We start from the raw sequence: 24,596 nt of genomic DNA, 5'->3' as shown, positions 1-24,596 counted from the left end.
CACTAGAGAGGCATAGCAGGATTAAGGGTTGCGGGGGAAGCTTACCTACCCAACTGAGAACCACTGCTCACAGTCCCTATCCAATATCAGCTACTCCTTTAACTGGTTTTCCTAGAAGATGTTTTCTAAACCTGAGTCTGAAGTCCTATTAATAATAATCTTCAAAGCAACAGGCCAGTAACTGGCCTACTAGCTATTGCTATCAGAAAATTCTATGGCTTACCAAACCAACCCCATCCAGTTTCTCTAGCCTGAATCTGGTCCTTTTCCTTCTCACTCTGAAACTGAGCTTCCTCATTCACAAAATGAATGTGTATTAACTCCTACAGGAGCCACAGCAGTGACCTGACACGATGCTCATCTATCCACCTGGCCTAGGTGTCCCACAATGCCTCCATGCAGCCCAGGTTCCTGATCCTTGGCAGGGCTCACAAAACTCCTATGTTTTTGTCTTGTGATGCTTTCAGTGAGCACCTGTGAAGGGAGGGCCCATTCTGCCTCCTCTAGCTTCTGAACACAGGCACCCACAGGTGAGGAGGCTGCACTTGTGGAAAAGCTCTCTGTCTGGGAGGATTAGGAGCCCCTTACCTCACAGTACACGATGTCCGCTCCATAGTCCAGGGCCAGAAGCCGCATTGGGAGAGTCCCCACCCGAACCATAGGGGCTAATATGAGTTTGTTGTGGTAGCACAGAGAGAGGTTGTTCACAGTCATTCCTGAAGAAAGAAGAGTCAGACATTCAAATGGAGAAAAATCTCTTCTGTTATCTAGAGCAGGCTTTCCTTTTCCTCCCAACAGGTAGTACTTTGTTTTCCTTTTCTCTGATCATAAAAACAATGCAAGCTTGTTCACACATCCAACAAATATTTATTAAGTGTGTGGTGTGTGCCAGTCATTGTCCTAGTCTTTGTGGATACATTAGAGAAGAAAACAAAGATTCCTGTTCTGCTAGAGCTTTCATGCTGGTGGGGAATGAAGAGTGCACAGCAGAGGAAACAGTCAGTGCAAAGGCCCTGGGGCAGGAGCAAGTCTGATGTGTTAGTAGACTAGTACAAAGGCCGACATAGTCGAGCACAGAAAGAAGAGTAATGGACGTCAGATACAGGATGGATGTCCTAAGCAGATAGGACACAATGGTGAGATCCCAAATGGCCTTGTAGGATGCTCTGTGGGCTTTGTTAGCTCTTCACGATATGAGCCAGCAAGGGTTTCAAGGAGAGGAGTGGCATTACTGATCATATTTCTCCATGATCACAGTGATTGCTGCATGAAAAGCCATGGTAGACCCAGAGAGACCAATTAGACTCTTCAGTCACTGACATGAGAGATGATGGTGGCTCAGGATGGGGAGAGAGTTGTAGAGGTGGTGAGAAGTGGTCATGTTCTAAATATACTTTGAAGGTAAAGTTAACAGGAGTAAAACAAGCAAAAAAAAAAACCCTGAAATCTTTAAAAAGGATAACCAACAAGGACCTACCGTATAGCACAGGGAACTCTGCTCGATGTTATGTGGCAGCCTGGATGGGAAGGGAATTTCGGGGAGAATGGATACATGTATATATATGGCTGAGTCCCTTTATTGTTCATCTGAAACTATTATAACATTGTTAAATGGCTATACCCCAATATAAAATAAAAAGTTAAAAAAAATACCAATGTCCAGGCCTGCCCTCAAGTCAATTAAATCAGAATATGAAGCTCAGAAGGGCAGGAATTTTGCCTGTTTGGTTCACATGAAAAGTACCTGGCACATACATGGTGCTCAGAAAATATTTACTGCTTGAATAAATGAATGAATATACCACTATCACCTGAGACTCAAGGAAAAATTCCTTTTAAAATTTAGGGAGTAACTAGGCAACATAAGTTTCCATGGCAGCTCTGAGAAAAACATTACCTAATGAGGCTACCACTCGCAGGAGCTTGCATTTTTTCCACAATAAGTAAACCTTTCTTATTTCTAGAAGACTCTTAAGAGTCCCTTGGACTGCAAGGAGATTCAACCAGTCCATCCTAAAGGAAATCAGTCCTGAATATTCATTGGAAGGACTGATGCTGAAGCTGAAACTCCAATACTTTGGCCACCTGATGCAAAGAACTGACTCACTGGAAAAGACCCTGACACTGGGAAAGATTGAAGGCAAGAGGAGAAGAGGATGAAATGGTTGCATGGCATCACCGACTCAACGGACATGAGTTTGAGTAAGCTTCGGGAGTTGGTGATGGACAGGGAAGTCTGGTGTGCCGCAGTCCATGGGGTCGCAAAAAGTCAGACACAACTGAGCGACTGAACTGAACTGATAAAGTGCTTTGTAAAACATCTTGTAAAATATCCATCTCAATAACAACTGGAGGTTACTCAATGTCTGCTGTGAGCAAGAGGGAAAGAGGAGATTTACAGAATATCTAAAGAAATGATAAGAAAGGGACTTCCCTGGTGGTCCAGTGGTTAAGACTCCATGCTTCCAACTGCACAGGGCACTGGTTTGATTCCCAGTCAGGGAACTAAGATCCAGCATGCCATGCAGGGTAGCCAAAAAAAAAAAAGAAATCAGAGTAAGAAACTAGGGGCTATGAGAAGAGACAGACAGGCTCAGACAGGCTCTAATCCCTATGACATTTTGAGGTAATCACATTGTAAGGGCTCAAGCATGAGAAAGCAGCCACTAACCAGTTACCCTGTCCCAAATATTTGGATGAAAGTCAAATGCAAATACATACCTATGTATTATTCTTTTCTGATAATTCTTTCAATGTATCTGTTCTGCCTCGGTGCAAAACAATTCTTTGTTTTGTATCTGAAAAAAGAGTAGCACAGGTAAATGGATGAAACCTGACAAATCAGACATCCAAGGAGCCCTTCAGCTAAGGAACAAGGAGGTCTGAGTTCTGGGAAAGAATCATAAAAGTAGTGTAGAATCACAATATCATAGCATATTCTTTGTATCAACTCCCCTCTATCATATCACCACTCAGTGGGCATTGACCTGTACATGAAATTTTCAGTGACAGAAAATCCAGCACTCTCCAGACAGATCTGGGCATTTCTGGTTGCTACAGTAGTCTTTATGTCAAATTCAGAATCTGACTCCATCATCAGTCCCAGTCTGCCTTCTGGAATGGTTCATCCCATGGCACACCTCATCTCTTTTCCATCTGACACAGTCCCCAAACACATGAGGACAATTTTATTCTTCCTGAAGTTCTCTTCTCCTGCACCACCCTCCTTAAATCACCCCTTTCTGTGCTTATGGCTTTCAGGGGCCCCCCAAGGTTTATTGATCCCAAGGGCATGACAAGCAATGACGTCAATATGCCCACTACAGATTCTGGGGAAGGGGCTGGGCCACCGAGAACCTGGCAAATGTAGCTCCTTGAAGCGAGAATACATGCGGCAACCTCAGCCTCTCTTCAGTCCCCATCCTCTATCCAAGGTTCTCAACAGCACACTGTTGATATTTTGGGCCAGATCATTGTTTTTTTTGGCGGGGCTGGGGAGTGGGGGGTGGCTGTCCTGTGCATTGTGCAATATTTAGTAATATCCTGGTCTTTACCCACTAGAAGCTGTAGCATTTCCCCAGATGTGACAAATAAAGATGTCTCCAGCCATTGTCAAATGTCCTGGGGGAAGGGTGGGGGCAAAAATCACTCTCACTCAAGAGCCACCAGTCTATCCAGTGACTCTGTCTGCCTGTCATTACTCAAAACTCTCTCCTCCTCTAGTTTAACAGGTAACTCTCCAGAAAAGCCTATCGTGTATCAAAATACTATTTGAAATATAGTAGTATTTATCTTTATAACAGTATCTAATGAAAGTAAAACTTTTCTCCAGGGACTTCCTGGTGGTCCAGTGGTTAAGATTCCATACTTGCACAGCAGGCAGCAGCACAGGCTGTGCAGCAGTGGCCAAAAAAACCCAAAAACCTCTTTCTTCAAATGTTAAGACTCTTCCAAGTAGTTAACCCACATTTACCTTATCTCCTACCCCAGGCACTAGAGATTACAAAAATGGTCTGATGCCCATTTTCTGGATCCGTTCAGGAAGTACCAATAGTGTAAGGTTTTTTTCGCAACCTGAACTGAATTTAGGTAAAATATTCTGCCTTACCATGGCTTTGTGACCCTCCTCACTACTATTCAAGTAATTTAGGTATCTAACCTGAAAGCCGGTGGAGCTAGGCGAGCTTCAGGATGAGAAGTTGGAAAGAGTGACAAGAGAAGGAAGAATGAACCTCAGCTGAAAAGCAAGCGGAAAAGGTCCGAAGAGATGAGTTCTCTTGAGTGAAGAGATGATATGCTTAAGTCCATCGGCTCGCCCTCTGGGTCCTCAGCTCTCTGGGCGGTGGGGGAACGCTGAGCCCAGATCTACTCCTGGTCTCGGCCCCCAGGCCTGACCATTCACTCAGATTCTCAATAAATATTTATATTAGAAGACCTTACAAGGGGAGCACATCTGTGAAAACACCGCCGCACCCTCACAGTTTAAACGGGGCGATCAGAACTGGACATGCCATCACAGGAGCTGTGAGGGCGACAAAGGAGAATTGTAGGGATCCGACATCGGATCGCGAGAAGCCCTCAGCCCTCCTGATTCCTAATGCCAGGGCCCCATCGCCGCCTGTCGCCGGACCCCGGTCCTGCCTTCATCGTGCACCCTTCCCCAAGGTTGGCCGGGGCCTGGACGTCACCATCCGGTTTGGACCTACAGACCTCGCCGCTGCTGAACTCTACAGATCCTCCCTCCTTCCACACAGTTCTCCAATTCCTTAAGTCTTACTGAGCCGCGCCGGCCACCGTCCGGGAGGCCTTGGCGCGCGCATGACGTCACTGTTGTGCGCCTTTTCCGCACCACGGGGACTATGGCTCTAGCACGGCAGCTACGGCTGTTGTCGCTCGCGACTCGGTTGCTTCTGGCGCCTCAACGGGACCTGACAAGCCGCGGTCCCGACGAGCCCCTGCCCGTGGTGCGCATCCCGCGGGGTCTACAGAGGCGGCAGGAACAGCGGCAGAGCGGGCAGCGGAGTCCCCTGCGGCCGGTGTTGGTGCGACCTGGCCCGCTGCTGATCTCGGCGCGGCGGCCGGAGTTGAACCAGCCCGCACGCCAAACGCTGGGCCGTTGGGAGGCTGCGCCACTCGTTTCGCGAGGCTGGAAGCATCGGCGCGCTCGCCAGGACTATTTCTCCATTGAGCGCGCTCAGCATGAGGCCCCAGCACTGCGGAACCTCTCGTCCAAGGGCAGCTTCGCCGATCTGGGTCTGGAGCCCCGTGTGCTGAGCGCACTCCAAGAAGCTGCTCCCGAAGTCGTTCGGCCCACAACCGTGCAGTCGAGTACCATTCCCCCATTGCTTCGCGGCCGCCACATCCTCTGCGCCGCGGAAACCGGCAGTGGCAAGACTCTCGGCTACATGCTACCTCTGCTTCAACGGCTCTTGGGCCAGCCAAGCCTGTACACCAGTCGTATCCCTGCTCCTCGAGGCCTGGTCCTTGTGCCTTCTCGAGAATTAGCTGAACAGGTGCGGGCCGTGGCCCAGCCCTTGGGCAGCTCCTTAGGCCTCCGGGTGCAGGAGTTAGGGGGAGGCCATGGCATGAGTAGGGTCAGGCTGCAACTGTCCAAACATCCTCCAGCAGAAGTACTGGTGGCCACTCCAGGGGCTCTGTGGAAGGCCCTGAAAGGTCAACTGATCAGCCTGGCGCAGCTCTCTTTCTTGGTGTTGGATGAGGTAGATACATTGTTGGATGAAAGTTTCCTGGAACTGGTGGATTACATCTTGGAGAAGAGTCACATAGCAGAAGGCCCCGCTGACTTAAAAGACCCTTTCAATCCCAAAGCTCAGTTAGTGCTGGTGGGGGCCACATTTCCCGAAGGTGTAGGCCAGCTGCTGAGTAAAGTTGCCAGTTTAGACTCTCTAACCACCATTACCAGTTCCAAGCTCCACTGCATCATGCCTCATGTCAAACAGACGTTCATGAGGCTGAAAGGAGCAGAGAAGGTAACTGAGTTAGTGCAGATCCTCAAGCAGCATGACAGAGCACACAGGACTGGCTCCACAGGAACTGTTCTCGTGTTCTGTAACAGCTCCAGCACTGTGAACTGGCTGGGATATATTCTGGATGACCACAAAATCCAACACTTAAGACTGCAGGGACAAATGCCAGCCTCTATGAGGGCAGGTATCTTCCAGTCCTTCCAGAAGGGTTCCCGAGACATACTTCTCTGCACAGACATCGCCTCTCGGGGCCTGGACAGCACTCAGGTGGAACTCGTCATCAATTATGATTTCCCTCTCACCCTGCAGGATTACATCCACAGAGCAGGGAGGGTGGGCCGTGTGGGGAGTGAGGTGCCAGGAACAGTCATCAGCTTTGTGACCCATCCCTGGGATGTGAGCCTAGTTCAGAAGATTGAGCTGGCAGCTCGCAGGAGGAGAAGCCTTCCAGGTCTAGGATCCTCAGTAAGTGAGCCTTTGCACCAGGAAACCTTACTGCAGCAGGCTTAAATATGATGCCATAACTGGGATCTTTCCCTGTGGGCTGGGTGGGTGAGCGCACTCGTCAGCAGGATGCGCTGGGCTGCTTAGTCACCTTCTAAAGGCCCTAGCTGCTGGTCAACACTGGAGGGTGGACTACTGAACTTGGCTCTCTGTAGTCTTTCACAGGAAGAATAAAGTCGATTTTGGCTTTGTATCATGTCATGATTTCTAACAATAAGTGATGTTTCTGTAGTTTCCACCTGGGGCACAATTCACTGGATTCTGAGAAAATTCACACTCCAAACTACTACACCTAGGACAAAGGCTCCTTCAGTTGATGTTTTTGTTTCAACTTTATTTCCTGCCCCAAAAACCATCCATTAAGGGGACTTCTCTGGTGGTCCAGTGGTTAAGAATCTGCCTCCTAATGCAAGAGATGTGGGTTTGAACCCTGGTGGGGTAACTAAAATCCCACACGCTGTGGGACAGGGCAGCTAAATCCCAGCCTCACCCTGTGGCCAAAGCTAAGACCTTACACAGGCAAATTTTTTTTAAAAATCCATTAAGCCCTCAGGAGAAGGAAAAGGGGATATGACTAGCAATAGAGAAATTTTCTTTATGAACAATGGCCATGGCAAGCTTAGGCTCTCTTAGTGAAATCTCTCTGGGAAGTAGTGGCAGAAGAATAAAAGGCAGACTGACACAGAAGTATTCCTTAGTGTGCATTTCCAGCCTCTGAGTTCTTTCTCATCTCTTGGTTGCAGAGGAAGAGGAGAGGTTAAACATTTTTATAAAACTGGCAAAATAAGCTTATAGCATCCTCTCACTATCTCCTAGGTTCTATAAGCGTTATAGAACCTAGACAGTTGAAAGAGATAATACTTAAGAAAACAACTTAAAACTGCTCACACACAGAAAAGGATTAAGTTGCAGAGAACAGAAATGGGCTCAGAGCAACCTTTGCCAAAAGAGAATATTGTGCTAAATGTACAGTTTTTCCCATATAAGGAAACAGAGCTCAAAATCACACAAATCTGATCTGTGTCCTAAGAGTTGTGTTCTTTAACCACTAGGCTAAGTTTTCTCAAATGTGATTCACATGTAGAATAACTATATATTTCTGTTTGCCTTGAATATTCCTTGTTTATGTCTATGCCTGCTGCAATTTTTAATATTGCCCACTTTGACTCTCAAAAGCAACCCCAAATAGACAATAATTTAGTCACTCTCCGTGGACCACTTTGGTGCAACTGCCCAGGAAGCTTGTTAAAAGTACAGATCCCTGAGCCCTACTCCAGAGCTATGTAAGTTTTCTGAGGATTGGTGCAAAAATCCACATACAAGTCTTTGTTGTTTTGTGGAATCCCCAGATGAGTCTCCCACCCTCTTAAGTTAATAAACCATGTATTCTGCCTTCCCCAGGTGCCCAGCCGAGTTATAATAAGGTATTGGTACCCCCACCACACCAGAGGGATGCTCTCAGACAAGTAATCTCTGAAGCCTTGGATAATCGGTGGTCTCACTCTGGCCCACCTGCCATGACAAACCTACAGAGCATTTCCCTTCACATTTTACCTTCTAGCATTCCCAAAGGCAGTCTGTTCTAATTAGGCCTGACTTCATCTGTCCTATTGTGCATCCTCCAATTCAAGCAATTTAGTAGAGAGAAGGAAGGTTTTTGTGATTCGAAGCCAGAGTGGCCCAACCTCTCAATAGCCCAAGACGTCTCCACCTCCTGGGCACATCCCCTCTGCAACAGCCCCAGTAAACAAATGTCCCATCTTTGCTTTTTTAAGGTCAGCCACAGGGAGCCCCTGAAGAAGGTTATCTTACATTGCCACATTACCAAAGGCTGCCCCAAACGTTCCTTCCTGTGAACCTGATCAGGCTAAGGGCAGAGCTGTCTCTTTCCTTCTTTGAGTCGGATCAAACTGTCTTAGTAACACCTCTTCACGGTGTTAACCATGTTTTTCACCTGGGTTGCTACTTAGCCTGTTATCTCATCCTTTCATGGTGGAGAGAGGGGGGATTATAATGATTTTTGCTTTTAAGGGAGAGGGGAGTGTAATGTTTACATTGTCATTTTGTCATGAGTTCGTTTTGAATTTCCTATTAAAATGGGTCCATCACTCCCACTTTGTGAAGTCATCAGGGCCCTCATTTTGCACCTTTAACATCTCTCGGTGTCAGTTTAAATTGGGATGAGCTTGTCCTCACATTCCTTTCGGCTGTAAATCCAGACCCTGATATGAACCTACCATTGAGCAGAACCACTCCACTGCCTGTGTAGCCTTGGGTAGGCCCCTTAAGCTCTTGTTCTTTTAAGTCTTGGCAGTTGTAAAAATGTGAGAGGGCTATGAATTTATATTTGGGGCAGAACAAGGTCGAGAAGAGTGTGTCTTTGCTTTTATTCTTTCAAACTGGAATGACTCCCCACTCGTCCCCATGGGTCCATATCTCACTTGTCCTTCAGGCCCACTGCCAAGCAGCCTTCCCCAATTCCCCAGTCCACACAAATCTCTGTCTCTCTTTGGGTTAGTACCATACAGCCTAGTGTCTCTTAGGTCAATTTTGCCTCTCAGGCCAATCTCAGAATGTGGGTTTCTCTTGCCCTCCCTTGGCACCAGGGGCTATGCCAGCCCACAGGCATGCTCCCCAGGGGGTGGCTACTAGACTAGGGCACGCGTGGGGAGGCCCAGATGTGAGGGGCCAGGCAAGGTGCCTCTCTGCCTTCACTCTGCTCTCCTCCAAAAAACCCTGAGAGCCTGCAGCCTCCCCCTCAAGTCACAGGTTCCTTATATGACCTCACTGGGTAGTGATGACCTTACAGCCCTTATCACAGTTTCCATGGCAGGGTAACTGCGCAAACGTGCTGCTCTTGGAGAAACTTCCCTACCAGTCCTCTACCAGATAGCAGTCTTTGGCTGTGTAAGAGAGAATGTCTGATCGAATCTTCTATCTAATCTTCACTCTAACTTGTCCTCTGTCCCCTGGAAGGGCAACACAGCAGGTAGGCTGAGACTGGACATCTGTACAAGAGGCATTGTGTATACACAGCCTCACCTGGCCACCACATGTTCCTTTGGGGCTTTCCCACACACACCTCAGCACTTTCCCAACTGTAAGTAATATGAGTGCCCTGGGGCACCTTCAGGGACCCACAGTGCTCATTGCTGAGGATAAGCAAAAGGTCATCCCTGGGCAAGTGAGCAGGAAGGTCCCGGTCTTTAAATGTAGCCTTACTCTTTGGGCTACAAGACGCTTCCATTCAGATCCTTTCCTGATTGGCCTGTTGGCAATAGGCAAATGCATTTTTGTCGGCAAATGATAAATGGAGCAGTTTAAGGAAGAGGGCTGCTCTTGAACTTCACCTTCAAGCCCAGGCACCTTCATGCAGTTATGGGGATATCTACATGGGTCCCCTCGGACACATTCCAGACTGAGCTGGTGCATACTGGGGGAAAGAGTGGTGTGGTATTGAGGGAAAGACCAGAAGAACCCAGGGGAGTGATGAAATGCTAATAAGACTAGAGGGCTGAGGAGATGGTGTCCCAGGAGGCTGATGCCTAGACTTGGTACCCACAATCTGGTTCTGAATCTCCTGGTCACTCTGCCTTAGTATTTTCTAATCTAGATAAAAGTATCAGAGGGCTAGAGTTCAGTGTGGATGAAACAGGCAATATAAATGGGGCCCAAGAGGGGTTGCCAAGGTGGGAGGGGTTCTTACCAAATTAGACTCCTTTTCCCAAAACTTGAAATGCATTTCCATTAAAAACAGACCTTATGGAGAAGGAAATGGCAACCCACTCCAGTATTCTTGCCTGGAGAATCCCATGGACAGAGTAGCCTGGCAGGCTACAGTCCATGGGAGTCGCAAGAGTTGGACACGATTTAGCAACTAAACCACCACCACCTTTAAAAAATAAATAAATAAATAAAAATAAAAAAATAAAAACAGACCTTAAGGAATGTTTTCTCTGGTGTGGAAGGGAGAGATGGAGGGGATCCTGATTGCAATTATTTTAAGGTTTTCTCTGGAAATGGCGAACAGAGTTCCTCATCTGCTGTAGTCACAGGCTCTAGGAATTGCTTTGGCAGCCAATAACGGCACCCCACTCCAGTACTCTTGCCTGGAAAATCCCATGGATGGAGGAGCCTGGTAGACTGCAGTCCATGAGATCGATAAGAGTTGGACACGGCTGAGCGACTTCACTTTGACTTTTCACTTTCATGCATTGGAGAAGGAAATAGCAACCCACTCCAGTGTTCTTGCCTGGAGAATCCCAGGAACGGGGGAGCCTGGTGGGCTGAAGCACAGAGTCGGACACGACTGAAGCGACTTAGCAGCAGCAGCAGCAGTCCCTTTTCTAGGGACTCATGGGGTGATGGGCAGAGGCTGTGTTTTGGATGTCAAGCAGACTAAAGGGCTTCAGCCAGAAACTGGGAGAGAGGTGAGAGGGGGAAATTCCGGCAGGAGACTGTACAGCAGAAGCGACTGATCAATTGTTTTCTTTGCAGCAGCTCTGGCTCCCACTTCCCCTCCTACACCTGGTCACTGCCATGTCCTCTACCGAGGGCGTGGAAAAGCACAGGTAGGCTGGCCTGGGGAGACACACTGCCTGGTCGGTGGCTACTGAGCCTACGGGGATGCTCCCTGTGGCCACCACAGCCAAGGTGGAAGCAGAGAAGCCAGTCCTCAGCCGCACTCCCAAGAGACAGCGAGCTCTGACGGAATAGGATAAAGACCTCAGTTGCTCCAGCCCCAAAATTCAGTGACTGCAGCATGGTGGCAGGAGGCTGACCCCACAGAAGCCTGCTGGCTGAGCCACACTCTGAAGAGAGGGCAATGATTTAACTGCCTAAGGGCAGCAAATGCTGCTTCCTGCAGTGACCCCCCACTGTCATAGATTAGAACCTGCGCCATTCTGTCTGAGCCTTCCTTCCTCAACCAGGAGCCTCCTTCCACACTAAATGGCCATGAGCAAGGAACCTCAGAAACAGGGTTGAGAGTCTGCTCTGAACATCCCAGGACTGAAGCTGGCCTGGAGGAAAACCTGATGTTCCTCTGCTCAATTCTCGGGAGCCCCTTTGTGAGCAGAATAAAGAACAATCTTCACACTGTGAGCCAATGAGGACCCAGGAGCAGAGAGAAGTGCAGAGTGGCCTTCGCAGGGGCCCTGTCTACCACACAGGCTCCTGCCTGAGCCATTTGCCAGCTGCCACCACCACACACCAAGGGGAGCTGGGCTTTTCGAAACTGAAAGAAGCAATGTGTGACTTCCCAAAAAGCCTCCTGCCTTGAATCAGGAGGCAGGATAAAGAGACCCAGGAAGACCTGCTCCCTGGAGCAAGAACATGATGGAGAGTCAAGTGGCAGCAACCCCTCCCCGAGGCTCACATGCTCCTTTATTCCCAGCCTTTTCTAGCCCTAACGGGGTCCCTTACTGCTCAATAAAATGTTTTTCTGTAACAGTGTCTGACTTGAAATCCAAGTTATCTAAGGCCAGGTCCCAAACCTCCCTGTTTCCTGTAAGTATATTCCCACATGGGGTTCCTGGTCCTTTGAGAACTTCTGCCTCTAAAAAGACCCTTGGGGGTAGCTTCTACCTATGTGGCTCCTGCAAAGACACCTGTGTAAATTGGGGCAGGATGTAGGCAGGTTCTTTAAGAAATGTAGAGCCTGATAAATACTTCCCTGGGTGAGTGTGTGTGTGTGTGTGTGTGTGTGTGTGTAAGGAGAAAAGAGGAAGGACTGGGAAGATATCATTCCATCTGTCGATCCATTTATTCAACAAATATTTACTGAGTACCCAGGTGGTGCTAGTGATAAAGAACCTGTCTGCCAATGCAGGAGACCTAAGAAATGCAGTTTCGACCCCTTTTTTTTGAAGATCCCCTGGAGGAGGGCATGGCAACCCACTCCGGTATTCCTGCCTGGAGACAGAGGAGCCTGGTGAGCTATAGTCCACTGGACTGCAAAGAGTCGGACATGACTGAAAGCAACTTAGCAAGTACACATGCACCCGTTACATACCACCCTCTGTGCTGGTTGCTTGAGATGTTTCAGTGAATGAGATGATCGAACCCCTCTTCTCATGGCACCCACAACCTAAAAGAAGACACAAACAATAATTTCAAGTAATTATAATTGCTATATGAAAAGTAGAACAGGATAATGGGGTAGAGTGATGAGGGGTTGCTATGTTATACTAGGTAGTCAGGGAAGGCTTCTTTGAGGAGCTGACATTTCAGTGGGGATGCGAGTGAAAGAATCCTGTGAGGAGCTGGGAAGAGAATTTCTGAAGGAGGACATGGCAAGCACAAAGACCTTGAGGCAGGAGTGAGGCTGGCCTGTACTAGGACTGGCAGAAGGGCCAGTGTGACCAGGGAGGAAAGAGAATGAAAGATGTGGTTGGAGAAGTAGAAACAGGCCAGATCATAGTAGGCCTCATCAGCCATACTGAAGAGTGTGGCTCTTAAGTGTGATGGGAAGTTGCGGAAAGGATTTGAGCAGGGGAGTGAAGTGATCTGATGCAGGTGCTAGAAAGACCACTCTGACTGCTGTGTGCCATGGCAGTGAGTTGCTGGATGTTACTGGTGGAATGCCTCTCTCAGCAGTTAAGGGGACAGTTGGTCCTGGAGAGTTGGGGCAGGGAAATATTAGGAGGGAATAAAGAGTACAGGGTTTGGGCCTGTATCTCAGGCTCACCTGCCTCATCAGCACATTGGATGTATATACCACATCCTTTTTTTTTTTTTTAGCTACTTTTTAAATTTCTTTTAATTGGAGGCTAATTACAATATTGTGGTGGTTTTTGCCATACATTCACATGAATCAGCCATGGGTGTACATGTGTTCCCCATCCTGAACCCCCATTCCACTTCTTCTTCATCCACTCATCCACGATGGACACTTAGGTGGCTTCCATATTTGGTTATTGTAAATAATGTTTCAGTGAACATGGGGGTGCATATATCTTGAGTTAGTGTTTTTGTTACCTTTGGGCAAATGCCCAGAAGTGGAATTGCTAGATCATCTGATAGTCTTATTTTTAATTTTTTTGAGGAACCTTCAAAATATTTTCCATAGTGATTGCACCAATTTAATTCCCACCAACACTGTTCAAGGGTTCCCTTCTCTTCAGGTCCTCTCCAACACTTATTTCCTTTTTTTGATAATAGCCATCCTAACAGGTGTGAGGTGACAAGTCATTGTGGTTTTGATTTGCATTTCCCCGAAGGTTAGTGACGCTCAGCACATTTTCATATACCTCTGGCCATCTATATGTCTTCTTCAGGAAAATGTCTATTCAGATCCTTTGCCAGGATCCGACTTTTAAAAAGAGCCCCTCAGGAAGTTCCCTTGGAGAAGAAACTGGCAACCACTCCAGTTTTCTTGCCTGGAGAATCTCATGGACAGAAGAGCCTAGTGGGCTAGAGTCCATGGGGTCACAAAGAGTCAGACATGACTGAGCGACTAACACACCTATCTTTTAGAGATGCAACCTTAAATATGGGTGAAATAAATGTCTGATTGCTTTAAAATATTCTGCAAAAGTGGATGGTAAGGTGTAAATGAAATAAGGGCATTAGTTGATAACTGTTGAAGCTAAGCAATGGGTACAAAGGGGTTCAATATACTCTTCTCTCTATTTTTTCATATGTTTGAACATTTTCCCTAATAGGTAAGAAGAAATAAAAACTTCTCAGATGGAGCCTATGTTCAACCAGGTTTGGAATCAGTGAGGACTCAGGTGGTCAGCTTCACAGGGTGAGCTAGTTTGGGCAAGCCCTGGAAGTCAGGCAGAGGAGGTCAAGCTTCCCATATAAACGCAGGGAGCGGGGCGGGCGGGTCTGGGGCAGGGCGTGCTATGTGCAGCATGGTGTAGTGGAGGACAGGTCTGACAGGCCTGAGAGATGAGCAGGAAAGAGACTACAAGTCTGAACTCGAGGCTAAATGAGCAATCGCATATGTTGTCAAGCAAACGTTTGCTTGCTCAGGGCTGGCTCCCAGCACCTGGCGCCCCCACAGCCAACTCTTCTGTGTGTTATGCCGGCACGTGTGATTGATCACTGGAGACTCGTCCAGCCCTCTCACTGCACCCCTCAGCAAAAGGCCGCACCAGCAGGTAATCAGCAAAGGATATCAGGACAAAGAGATGGATGAAGGGGATTCTCCTCAAGAGAGGTAGCAGCTGGAAGTCGAGACATCCAAAGAACTATCTGACTTGCAAGGAGGGCACCATTGTGATCATGTGCCTACCCAGCAGCTGGTCTCCCCACACCTGTCCTTCTCAGCCAGGTTTAAGGCAGGTTCCACCCCAGGGCCAGTGGGCTACTCTGCCTACCACTGCTGGCTTTCCCAGGTGCCTGCCTTATGAACCATGAACTCTCCTCACTGAAGACAGAGCCAACTCTGGTGAGTCCGGCAGCAGTGAACAGGAGGTATGCAAAGTCAGACATGGCAAACTTGACCAAACAGCTGGCTGTCATTCTTCAGAGCTCTGGCCCGTCAGGGCTTGAAGCACACACAGAGGATGAGCCAAAAGAGACAAAGTCTGAGTAGGTCTGGCTTGGGGTTCCAGAGCCCCAGACAACAGAAGACTAAGGATATTTCTCCTTCATAGAATCTTAGTTCCATTGTCCTTACAAGCTGCCCCCAAATGGGAGGCATGGGAATAAATAAGGAGCTTGGGATTAACATATACACACTACTGTATATAAAACACAACTAACAAGGACCTATTGTATAGCACAGGGAACTATATTCAGTATTTTGTAATAAACTCTAAGGGAAAAGAGGCTTCCCTGGCCGCTCAGGAGTAAAGAATCTGCCTGCCAATGCAGGAGATTCCATCCCCGGGTCAGGAAGATCCCCTGGAGAAGGATATGGCAACCCACTCCAGTATTCTTCCCTGGGAAATCCCATGGACAGAGGAGCCTGGGAGGTTACAGTCCATGGGGTCACAAAAGAGTCAGATACAACTTAGTGACTAAACATCACACGAACGCATAAAGGAAAAGAATCTGAAAAAGAAAAAAAAAATATACACACACACACACATATCTGTGTGTGCATGTGTGGCTGAATCACCTTGCAGTAACCTGAAATGACACAACTTTGTAAATCAACCATAGCAAAAAAGTGAAAGTGTTAGTCACTCTGTTGTGTCTGACTCTGTGACCCCATGGACTGTAGACTGCCAGGCTTCTCTGCCCACGGAATTCTCCAGGCAAGAATACTGGAGTGGGTAGCCATTCCCTTCTCCAGGGGATCTTCCTGACCCAAGGATCAAACCTGGGTCTCTTGTATTACAGGCAGATTCTTTACCGTCTGAGCCACCAGGGAAGCCCAAATCAACTATAATTCAATTTTAAAACAAAACAAAAAAAAATCAATCAGAGGAAAAGCAAGGCTGGTAAAAACCTACCTCGTGGGCTATTGTGAAGACTGAATCACTATGTGCCACTAACTGGCAGCATAGCTCTGGGCGCCCAGTAACTCTGGCTCCCCTGATGCACTGCCACTGCTGTCACATCTCCTTGTTCTGGGAAGGAAGGGAAGGCAGCAGCCTCCTGTGCTCCCAGTCAACGCACTCTTCACTGAACGCTGGTCAAGTGCTTGCTGTGCTCAGGTGTGGTGCCAGGTGCCAGAATGTGGTGGTCGAGGCCTTACTGAGTTTACTTGCCAGCTCCAACGGGGGCAACCACTTCTGACTGCTGGGGCAGGGTGGGGTAGGGAGGAAGAGGAAGAAGTCCCAGCAAAACCTGAACCTGAGCAGTCTGAGAGTTTGACTCATGTTCCTGTTTTTAGAGGGGGTAAATTGCCAAAGAGGGTTTGGATTTAGCAGAGTTCTTCATGGTATGTTCAACCCTTCCTGATGGCAAGATTTCCTCCCCTGGCCCTGCCTCAACAGCGCCACCATTTGGAGGCTGAGGGGCAGCATGGCTGGTATGGCCAGAAAATAGGGGACAGAGTGGTGGTGGTGGTGGTGGTGCTTTAGTCACTAAGACATGTCCGACTCTTGGAACCCCGTGGACAGTAGCCCGCCAGGCTCCTCTGTCCATGGGATTTTCCAGGCAAGAATACTGGAGTGGATTGCCATTTCCTTCTCCAGGGGATCTTAGGGGTTTGTGTTATTTGTTGAAACTGGAGCAGCAGGTGAGGGCAGACTCCCCAGGACTTGAAAGCCAAATAAAGGAATCCGAGGTTTAGGAGCAACAAGAAGCCACAAAAAAACTTTGGGGAGGAGGATGGCACCAGATTTTTCAAAGAGAGACAGGGTATGCCTGCTCTGTGGGAAATGAACTGGAGATGGGGAGACCAGAAGGAGGTGAGAGATGAAAATGACCTGTACTGGGAAAGGAACGGTGGGCATGGAAAGGAGACATACCCGGGAGATTTTTGGAGATTGAATCAGCAGAACTTAAAGATGCCCTGAAAGGGGAGGGGTGGGCAGAAAGTAGAGGGTATCATGGATGACATTCAGGTCAGCTCTGGAGCCAGGCCCTGGGTTTCTCTGCCTCCATCCTCTTTTCACTTCCACCCACTGTCGGCAGCACCTGGAAAACTTTTGTCACAACCTCTGCCCCGAAACTGTCCCTGTGTCCGGGGGGATCCTACAGGACAAGACTTTGCTAGGGTGTTCCTTTCCCCCTGGTGGGGATGGGGCATGAAGATGCCTTGGGTGAGATTAAGGGAACGACATGTCACCTTTTTGGCTAAAATCTGCTTGCCGCTTGGGTGTGAGTACTCCCGTGCCCCTGAGTATATAAGAATGTACATGTGTGTGTGTTTCCATGATCAGCTTTATATGGTCACCTCAAGGCCATGGCCACCGGTGCCAGCCTGTTTAAGGACTGAAGCTGAACGTTATAGAAAATTTGTTGCCTGGCTAATCTTCTACAGTAATGGTGCCTACCTCCTCTAGGTCAAAACAGACTATCTAGACATCTGGTTCTTGCAGAATAGCTAAAAAAAGAAAGAAAGAAAAAAGGCTAAATTCTCTTTTTTCATTCCTCTGTCAGCAGCTGCTGTTTGTTTGTACTTCCTGGAGGTCTATCAAGAGTGGAATGAACTGTTTATCCCCCAAACTCATATTTTTTTTTTTTTGCCTGGAAACCAGCCCAAGAATTTCTCCTCCCTCTCCCCACTGTGAGAGTGACTGTGGGGCCTGCTGACCAGCAAGGGGAGGGAAAGGAGCCAGGTCTGAGTTTGGGTGCCCAGGGCAGGGATACACCCTGCTGTTCTCAGCATCAGAGCCCTAGGGGACGCACGCTCTGCAGGCAGGCTGCCTAGAGAACCCTCCAGCTGCAGTGAGCAGGGAGCAGACTCACCTCCAACATAGCACTACCAGTGTGCCCTTCCTTCTGGCCTGTAGGCACTGGGCAGTGTCAAATGCAATATACATGAGCCTTGAAATATACACAAGCAGGGACCCTTCCCCTCCCAGGTAGCCCAGGACCTCTAGTTCTGTTGGAAGAGTTTTGCTCATTTCATTTTTAGAGAGATTTCTAGGGTCTCCAGCACTCAGACTTAGGTCCTTACCCCTGAGCTAGTCACTCCTGCCACCTGGGGAAGGTTCCAAAGGCCAAACAGCTCCATGGGGCGCCAAGGATCAAAGCAGAAGCTTGAGAGGCTGGAGATGAAGGAGTTTGGGCAAGGTTCCAAAAGCATCTCAGTGGCTGAGCTTCTGTGAGAAGGCACATCCCCAGTGTATGTGTGTGGTGGTGGTGGGAGGGGGCTGTTCCTAGAGGAGTCAGCTAGGGTGAGGCCTGAAACTAGAAATGAGGAATAGGGTGGGGCCTCAGAGCAAGCACAGGAACTTAGGCCTTGAGGTTTCCGGGAGAGCTAGAGCCACAAGGGCCATGAGATACAACGACTGTAGCAGCAGAACCCAGATGCCAGGCATTCCACACTGAGGTAGGAGGGATCCTGGCCAGCAGGTCAGCCCACAACTCTGGGAGGAAGCTTCCTGGGGTGGGGAATCTCCTGCCACGGAAGTGACTTCAACTCCTTCCACTCAATAGCCTACCAACTGGGTTCTTGCTCTGTTGAGTAAAAGGTTCCTTAACTTTTTCCAGATGGTTGTTCAGTTCACATCACCAAAGTTCCTCAAGTGAGGCCCTGGAGAAGTGCAGCAACTCCTGAATGCGCTCTTTGCAGAGGGTGACTGGGGGGAATAGGGGAGGGGTGCCCCTGACAATTCCCAGTTGCTGGCTGAAGTCTCCTGAGAATGGTCATGCACTCTGGGGAGTCAAGTAGGGGGAGACAGAAGGTCGGGGGCAGAGGGGCCATTTCTGAATCTAGAACCCCCAAGTTTAACCCTCCATTTCTAAAAACTATCTCCTCCCTCACACCCACCCCTCATGTCCCAGCACATGGAAACTGGGAGCCCAGATCAATGGGGACACAGAGACACTGGCACGCAGCCCTGGGGTGGGCGGGGCAGGCTGCAGACAGATGGGGACAAGCTGTGCTCCTGGGAGGGGCTGCCTGAGGCTGATGGCCACTCTCTGACAGAAGCGCCCTGGACTCTCTCTTGGACAACAAGGTTAGAGGCAGGGGGAGAGCAATTTAGGGCGGCCCCCTCAAAATAGAGGGGTCGGGAGAGGGGCGGGGGCGGAGGGAACCCGAGATGGGAGGGGAATGGGCTCAAGGTGGAGGCCAGGTTAGCCCACAAGAGCCGCCTCTTAGCAGAGGGCAGGAGGGTAGTTCGGGCCTCCATGGCACCTGGGCTTTGCGGATTACGGCTCTCTGCACAGGGGTCGCAGGGTCCTGTGACTCTGTGTCCCCTCTCTCCATGCCCCTCTCCCAGAGGCTGCGCAACTACGTGATCTGTGTCGACTGGCAGAACCCCAGCACCCGCACCGCTCTCAGACCTGCCTCTGCCTACCTGCCCGGCCCTGTGCAGCATGCCGAGTGGGGGCCTCGAGCATCCCCACATGCTCACCCAGCGGCCTCTGCTGCTCCTGCTGTGGCTGCTGTTGCGGCTGGTAACCCGCGCCCAAACAGCACCGGCTGCCCCTATCGCCCTGACCAGTCTGGACACCTCCAGCACACTGAGTCTGGGGGAGCGTGCACGGGCCCTGATGCGGGACTTCCCGCTTGTGGATGGGTGCGTGGGGGCTGGTGGGGGCCTAGCCCGGCCCTGGGCAGGGGAGGAAGTCCAGAGCATGCAGAGCTAGTGGGGCAGCTCCCTCACACCACCCCTGGGTGTCCTCTCCATCATCCTTGGGTGCCCCTCTCCTCTTCTGTCACCCTCTCTGGTGGGAACCCCCTCAGCCCAGGCCTCAGCTAGTCTATGTGACAGTGTGAGGTGGGGGAGTCCCCTGGTTGGCCTGAGCCCGAAGGAGCCCACCCATTTGCCTTGACCTCCCTCCAGCCACAACGACATGCCCCTGGTCCTGAGGCAGTTTAACCGCAAGGGCCTACAGGATGTTAATCTGCGCAATTTCAGCCATGGCCAGACCAGCTTGGATAGGCTTAAAGACGGTCTCGTGGGTGCCCAGGTACCAAGGGGACACACAAGATGCCACCATGGCTCTGGGGGAATGTGGGGGAGTTTGGGGGCCTCAGAGACCACGGGTTAGTCACATCGGAACTCAGTTACCACAGCAACCTAGAAAGTGCCATGACAAGGATGCTGGGGGCTAACAGGGGTCACAGTGAGTCAACATGATGGGCATCCAAGTACCACAGAACAAGCCATGCATCACATGTGACACTGGGCACAGGCAGTGCTGCACCAGCTGTGGAGGCGGTGAGAAACCCAAGAAGTTCTAAAGGAACCCCTACCCAAACCATCCCCTGGTCTTCCCTCAGTTCTGGTCAGCCTACGTCCCATGCCAGACCCAGGAACGGGATGCTGTGCGCCTCACCCTAGAGCAGATTGATCTCATCCACCGCATGTGTGCCTCCTATTCTGAGCTAGAGCTTGTGACCTCAGTTAAAGGTAGACGGATGGGTGGTGGTGGGTGTCAGGGGCTTGATTAAGCTACCCATGTCTCTGACAATGACAATCTGCCCCACCTGCCCCCAGCTCTGAATGGTACCCGGAAGTTGGCTTGCCTCATTGGTGTGGAGGGTGGCCACTCACTGGACAGCAGCCTCTCCGTCTTGCGTACCTTCTATGTGCTGGGTGTGCGCTACCTGACACTCACGCACACCTGCAACACACCCTGGTGAGCTTGGTGCAGATGGTATGGGCCCAGTGAGGCAGGGATCTGCCCAAGATCATGCTGGGGCCCACACCAAGATTCACCCCTGGGATTTGGCCCCGAACCTGGAGTGGGGAGGTCTACAAAGCAAGACTGGATCCCCAGAAGAGCCCTCCTACTGCCCCACACAGCCCTGCTTGGGTCCCTCCTCTTGCTCCAGGGAGTTGAAGGTGTAGAGGGCTCGACGGAACCTCTGTCTAGCTTCTTGTAGCTGAGTCATGACCACCAGTCAGACTGCCTCCTGGCCACCCTGCAGGGCAGAGAGCTCAGCTAAGGGCATCCACCCCTTCTACAGCGATGTCAGTGGGCTGACCAGCTTCGGTGAGGTGAGGACCCCGGCTCCATACCCTGCCCCATGTGAATGCACAGCCCCACCTGGTCCCTCCAGATAAACGCACCTAAGACAAATGCAGCCCTGACACCCTCTCCCCAACCCATCCCTGCAGAAGGTGGTGGCAGAAATGAACCGTCTGGGCATGATGGTGGACTTGTCCCATGTCTCAGACGCCGTGGCACGACGAGCCCTAGAAGTGTCGCAGGCACCTGTGATCTTCTCCCACTCGGCTGCCCGGGCTGTGTGTGAGAGCACCCGGAATGTTCCTGATGACATCCTACAGCTTTTGGTGAGAGACTGCCCTTGCCTGCAAACCTAAAGCAAGACATTCAAACCAGGAGCCCCTGAACCTGAGATTCTGCTCCCTCAATTTCCTCAAACCCTAGGTTAAAGATCTTCTGCCCCCAAAACACATGAACCACAGCCCTTGAACTCTTGAACTCTACGTGGGGGTTCTAGGTAGTAAACATTCCTCGAGAACCTCCCTGGTGGTCCAGTGGCTAAGACTCCGTGCTCCCAATGTAGGGGATCCGGGTTCCATCCCTGGTCGATAGATCCCACCCACTGCAACTGATAGCTCACATGTTGCAACTAAAGACCCTGCCTGCCCCAGTAGAAGATCCCGCATGCGACAAGTAAGATGGAGGCTCCCACGTGCCACAACTAAGACACGGTGCACCTAAAAGAATAAATAAAAATACTCCTCCAAACCCACAAACCAAGTGCCAAGACACCACCCAGACCCAGAGCTGAGGCTCCCCCATTCACACAAACCCAGAGAGGAGACGTCTCTGATCTCAAAGCCAGGACTGAACACCTTCCTTAGAGGGCTGAGAGAGTGAAGAGGCAGGTGGTTGTGCCAGGGGCCAAGTCAAATGTCCATTGTCCAACCCTGCAGAAGAACAACGGTGGCATTGTGATGGTGTCCTTATCCGTGGGGGTGTTACAGTGCAACCCACTAGCCAACGTGTCTACTGTGGCAGGTAAGCCTCACCCTGGGCTCTCTGAACAGTTCTGATTTGGACCTGAAACAGGGCACAAATTTGAGGAGGACCTCAAAAGGGCCCCAGGGGTTTGACCCACTGCTGGCAAGAGGCACTGCTCCCCCAAGCCCAATAATGAATGGCACACAGTTCTTGGAGCCACGGAATCAAAATGGATGCTGATGGGTATCCGGGAGGCAGTCAGACACAGAGTCCAGGTGCTGCCCATCTGCACCTCTGCAGGGGCTCCAAAATACGTTGCCTGTGCCTCTGGTCAAGGGACTGGGCAGCTCCATAGGTCCCTGGGGTCTCTGTCAATTGTTTCCTTGTTCCTTTCTCACCACCCATGGAGAGGCTACCTCGCAGGTTCTCAAGGGAACTGAGAGGCAGAGTGAATCTTGGCCCAAATGCGTGGCTCTGAGGTCCACTCCAAATCTGAAGTCCAGTCTGGAGCCAGCCGGGATCACTTCAGACCAAACCTCAGGGCTCTCTACTCGGTGCTCTGGGTGCCAGGCCATGAAGGAACTGGCCTGTCTGGCCTACAGGCTGCAAGAAGGGGAATCAACAAAGTCCAGTCCTCACCACCTCCCCCCGACCCTAGAAGTCCCACACTGCTGACTTTCCATCCTTCAGATCACTTTGACCACATCAGGGCTGTCATTGGATCCAAGTTCATCGGGATTGGAGGAGATTATGATGGGGCTGGCCGGTGAGTGCATCCATGTGGGCTTGTCTTGGTCTGGATGTGTCACGGGGGGGCTTTCATAGCCACGGTGCCCACCATACTATGGTCCTCATGGCCTTGACCACAGCCTCAGGTCTGCTGGCCCCACTGGTATTTCCCCTCTCCCAGGGTCTGTTTGCTGGGCTCTCCTGTCTATCTGCAACCCATTGGCCCTACTCTAGATCATCATATTTGGCTAACCCAACCAGACAGACCTTATCTGTCCAGCATGTGCACCCAGCCAGTGTCAGTAGACCCATGGCCTCTGAGCAGACTCTTAGCAGGGTCTGGGGTGGGCTAACCATCTTCTCTGCCTGCAGTTGGGTGTGTGCATGCAAGGGGGTCAACCTAGTTCTTCAAAAGCTTTTCTTCTTTCTATAAACAGAAGGAAAAGTTTGCATTCAGTGAAAGACATAGATCTTAATAGTTCAATTCAAAGAATTTTGATGAATATTCAAGGAGCTTTAGGGCCCTTCTTCTGAAGGATGAAGAGCAGGCTTGAATCATTTACTCTCTCCAAGTCTCCATTTCCCATATTTGACCAGGGCTGGGGTTCAGTGGACCCTGCACACACAGGACACTGGTTCTGACTCAGGACCAGGGGGCAGGTCTGAGGCCCAATAGCTGGCTGGCTGGTGGCCACACAGGTTCCCACAGGGTCTGGAAGACGTGTCCACATACCCAGTACTCATAGAAGAGTTGCTGAGGCGTGGCTGGAGTGAGGAAGAGCTCTGGGGTGTCCTTCGAGGAAACCTGCTGCGGGTCTTCAGTCGGGTGGAGCAGGTATGCTGGGCTGGGCCACAGAGGAGCTCTGAGCATGTGTATTGGGGCGGGTGCTGTGGGAGCTGCTGCCCACTGACTGACGCCTCCAGGTTCGGGAGGAAAACAAGGGACAGAGTCCCTTGGAAGATGAGTTCCCAGATGAGCAGCTGGGGAGCTCCTGCCGCTCCGTCCTCTCGCATCTGCAGCAGAGAGAGAATCTGGCTCAAGACCAGAAACTAACCAGAACTCCAAGGCATGGGAGTCCTATTTTGCCAACTATGCGGTCATTCTCAAAATCTTCCCCCAACACAGCCCCTGGCATCATAGTTATTGCTGCCTTCCTGGTCCTCATTCTTTGGCTCTGGTGATCCATTAATCCTGCCAGATGTCACTTTGGCAGATGCAGACATCCACAAAGTTTCCTCTCATGCAAGCACAAACATTTCCCAAAAATAAATGTTTCAAAAATGGAATCAGCATGAGCTGTCCTTGTCTGTAGTGGAGCCTGTGGTACAGGCCCCAACACTGGGGTTTGGTGGGGGACCCTGCAGTTCAGACACCAGGTACTCAAGGCAGACCTGTTGGCAGTGGCCTGAGGAATCCCAGGGGGGTTGGCTCAGCACCAGGAGAAGAGAGTGGGAGGCTCTGGCTGCAGGCAGGCAGACTTTACTCATTCCCTCTGAGTAGCTCACCTCAATCCTGACCCATCGTCTACCACCTGGAGATCTTTTAGGGAATTCTGGCTCAGATTCCCAAGAAGAGAACCTGCTTGGATCACAAATGATCTTTGTTCCTATTTGGACAGAGCCAGAATGTCAGGCTACTTAATGGGCCACAGACCTCTAATGGCTGGACAGCTCTGGAGGTGGGCCCACCCCTCCCCCTGCTCCTCAGAGACTTTCTAAGACATTCAGTCTACTTAGCCACTACATCTTCCCTCAGCCCATAAATGATAATGTGCTAGGGACTTCCCTGGTGGTCCAGTGGCTAAGGCTCTGCATTCCCAATGTGGGAGGCCTGGGTTCAATCCCTGGTCAGGCAACTAGATCCCACATGCAGCAACTAAGAGTTCACATGCCTCAACTAGAAGGTCCCGCATTGTG

General features: G+C 50.3%; 4 protein-coding genes across 8 annotated transcripts in view; 3 read left to right on the top strand and 1 right to left on the bottom strand.

Annotated features, from left to right (window-relative positions):
- Positions 1-4,865, bottom strand: part of DUS2 (dihydrouridine synthase 2) — a 32,097-nt gene extending 27,232 nt beyond the window's left edge. The window contains exons 1-4 of one of the 5 annotated variants that reach the window (XM_010814447.4): positions 4,711-4,778; positions 4,160-4,237; positions 2,722-2,798; positions 589-716 (exon numbers count right to left, since the gene is read on the bottom strand). In XM_010814447.4, the coding sequence (XP_010812749.1) occupies positions 589-714 (126 nt within the window). In that variant the 5' untranslated portion in view covers positions 715-716; positions 2,722-2,798; positions 4,160-4,237; positions 4,711-4,778. Of the gene's footprint in view, positions 1-588; positions 717-1,477; positions 2,506-2,721; positions 2,799-4,159; positions 4,238-4,710 lie in introns of all 5 variants that reach the window. The other 4 variants (XM_024978091.2, XM_010814448.4, XM_059876605.1 and 1 more) reach the window with 4 other exon arrangements.
- Positions 4,851-6,684, top strand: DDX28 (DEAD-box helicase 28). The gene has a single exon (NM_001105422.2). It carries the CDS (start codon positions 4,860-4,862, stop codon positions 6,495-6,497), a length of 1,638 nt encoding a protein of 545 aa, NP_001098892.1. The 5' UTR covers positions 4,851-4,859; the 3' UTR covers positions 6,498-6,684.
- Positions 6,685-6,771: 87 nt separating this feature from the next.
- On the top strand, positions 6,772-11,940 carry DPEP2NB (DPEP2 neighbor). Its single transcript, XM_010814687.4, is given in 4 exon segments — positions 6,772-9,438; positions 9,441-9,480; positions 10,989-11,122; positions 11,124-11,940. Coding segments are annotated over 4 exon segments (375 nt in total). The 5' UTR covers positions 6,772-9,408; the 3' UTR covers positions 11,295-11,940.
- Positions 11,941-18,329: 6,389 nt separating this feature from the next.
- DPEP2 (dipeptidase 2) lies at positions 18,330-23,966 on the top strand. Its single transcript, XM_059877471.1, has 12 exons — positions 18,330-18,393; positions 18,555-19,024; positions 19,289-19,588; positions 19,856-19,982; positions 20,296-20,425; positions 20,513-20,654; positions 20,947-21,016; positions 21,137-21,313; positions 21,923-22,007; positions 22,641-22,716; positions 23,379-23,514; positions 23,604-23,966. Exons 3-12 carry the CDS (start codon positions 19,386-19,388, stop codon positions 23,859-23,861), a joined length of 1,404 nt encoding a protein of 467 aa, XP_059733454.1. The 5' UTR covers positions 18,330-18,393; positions 18,555-19,024; positions 19,289-19,385; the 3' UTR covers positions 23,862-23,966.
- Positions 23,967-24,596: the final 630 nt, after the last annotated feature.

This window comes from Bos taurus, chromosome 18 (genome assembly GCF_002263795.3).
Source record: "Bos taurus isolate L1 Dominette 01449 registration number 42190680 breed Hereford chromosome 18, ARS-UCD2.0, whole genome shotgun sequence".
NCBI classification, from domain to species: domain Eukaryota; kingdom Metazoa; phylum Chordata; class Mammalia; order Artiodactyla; family Bovidae; genus Bos; species Bos taurus.
This window is presented reverse-complemented; position numbering and strand designations above follow the sequence as displayed.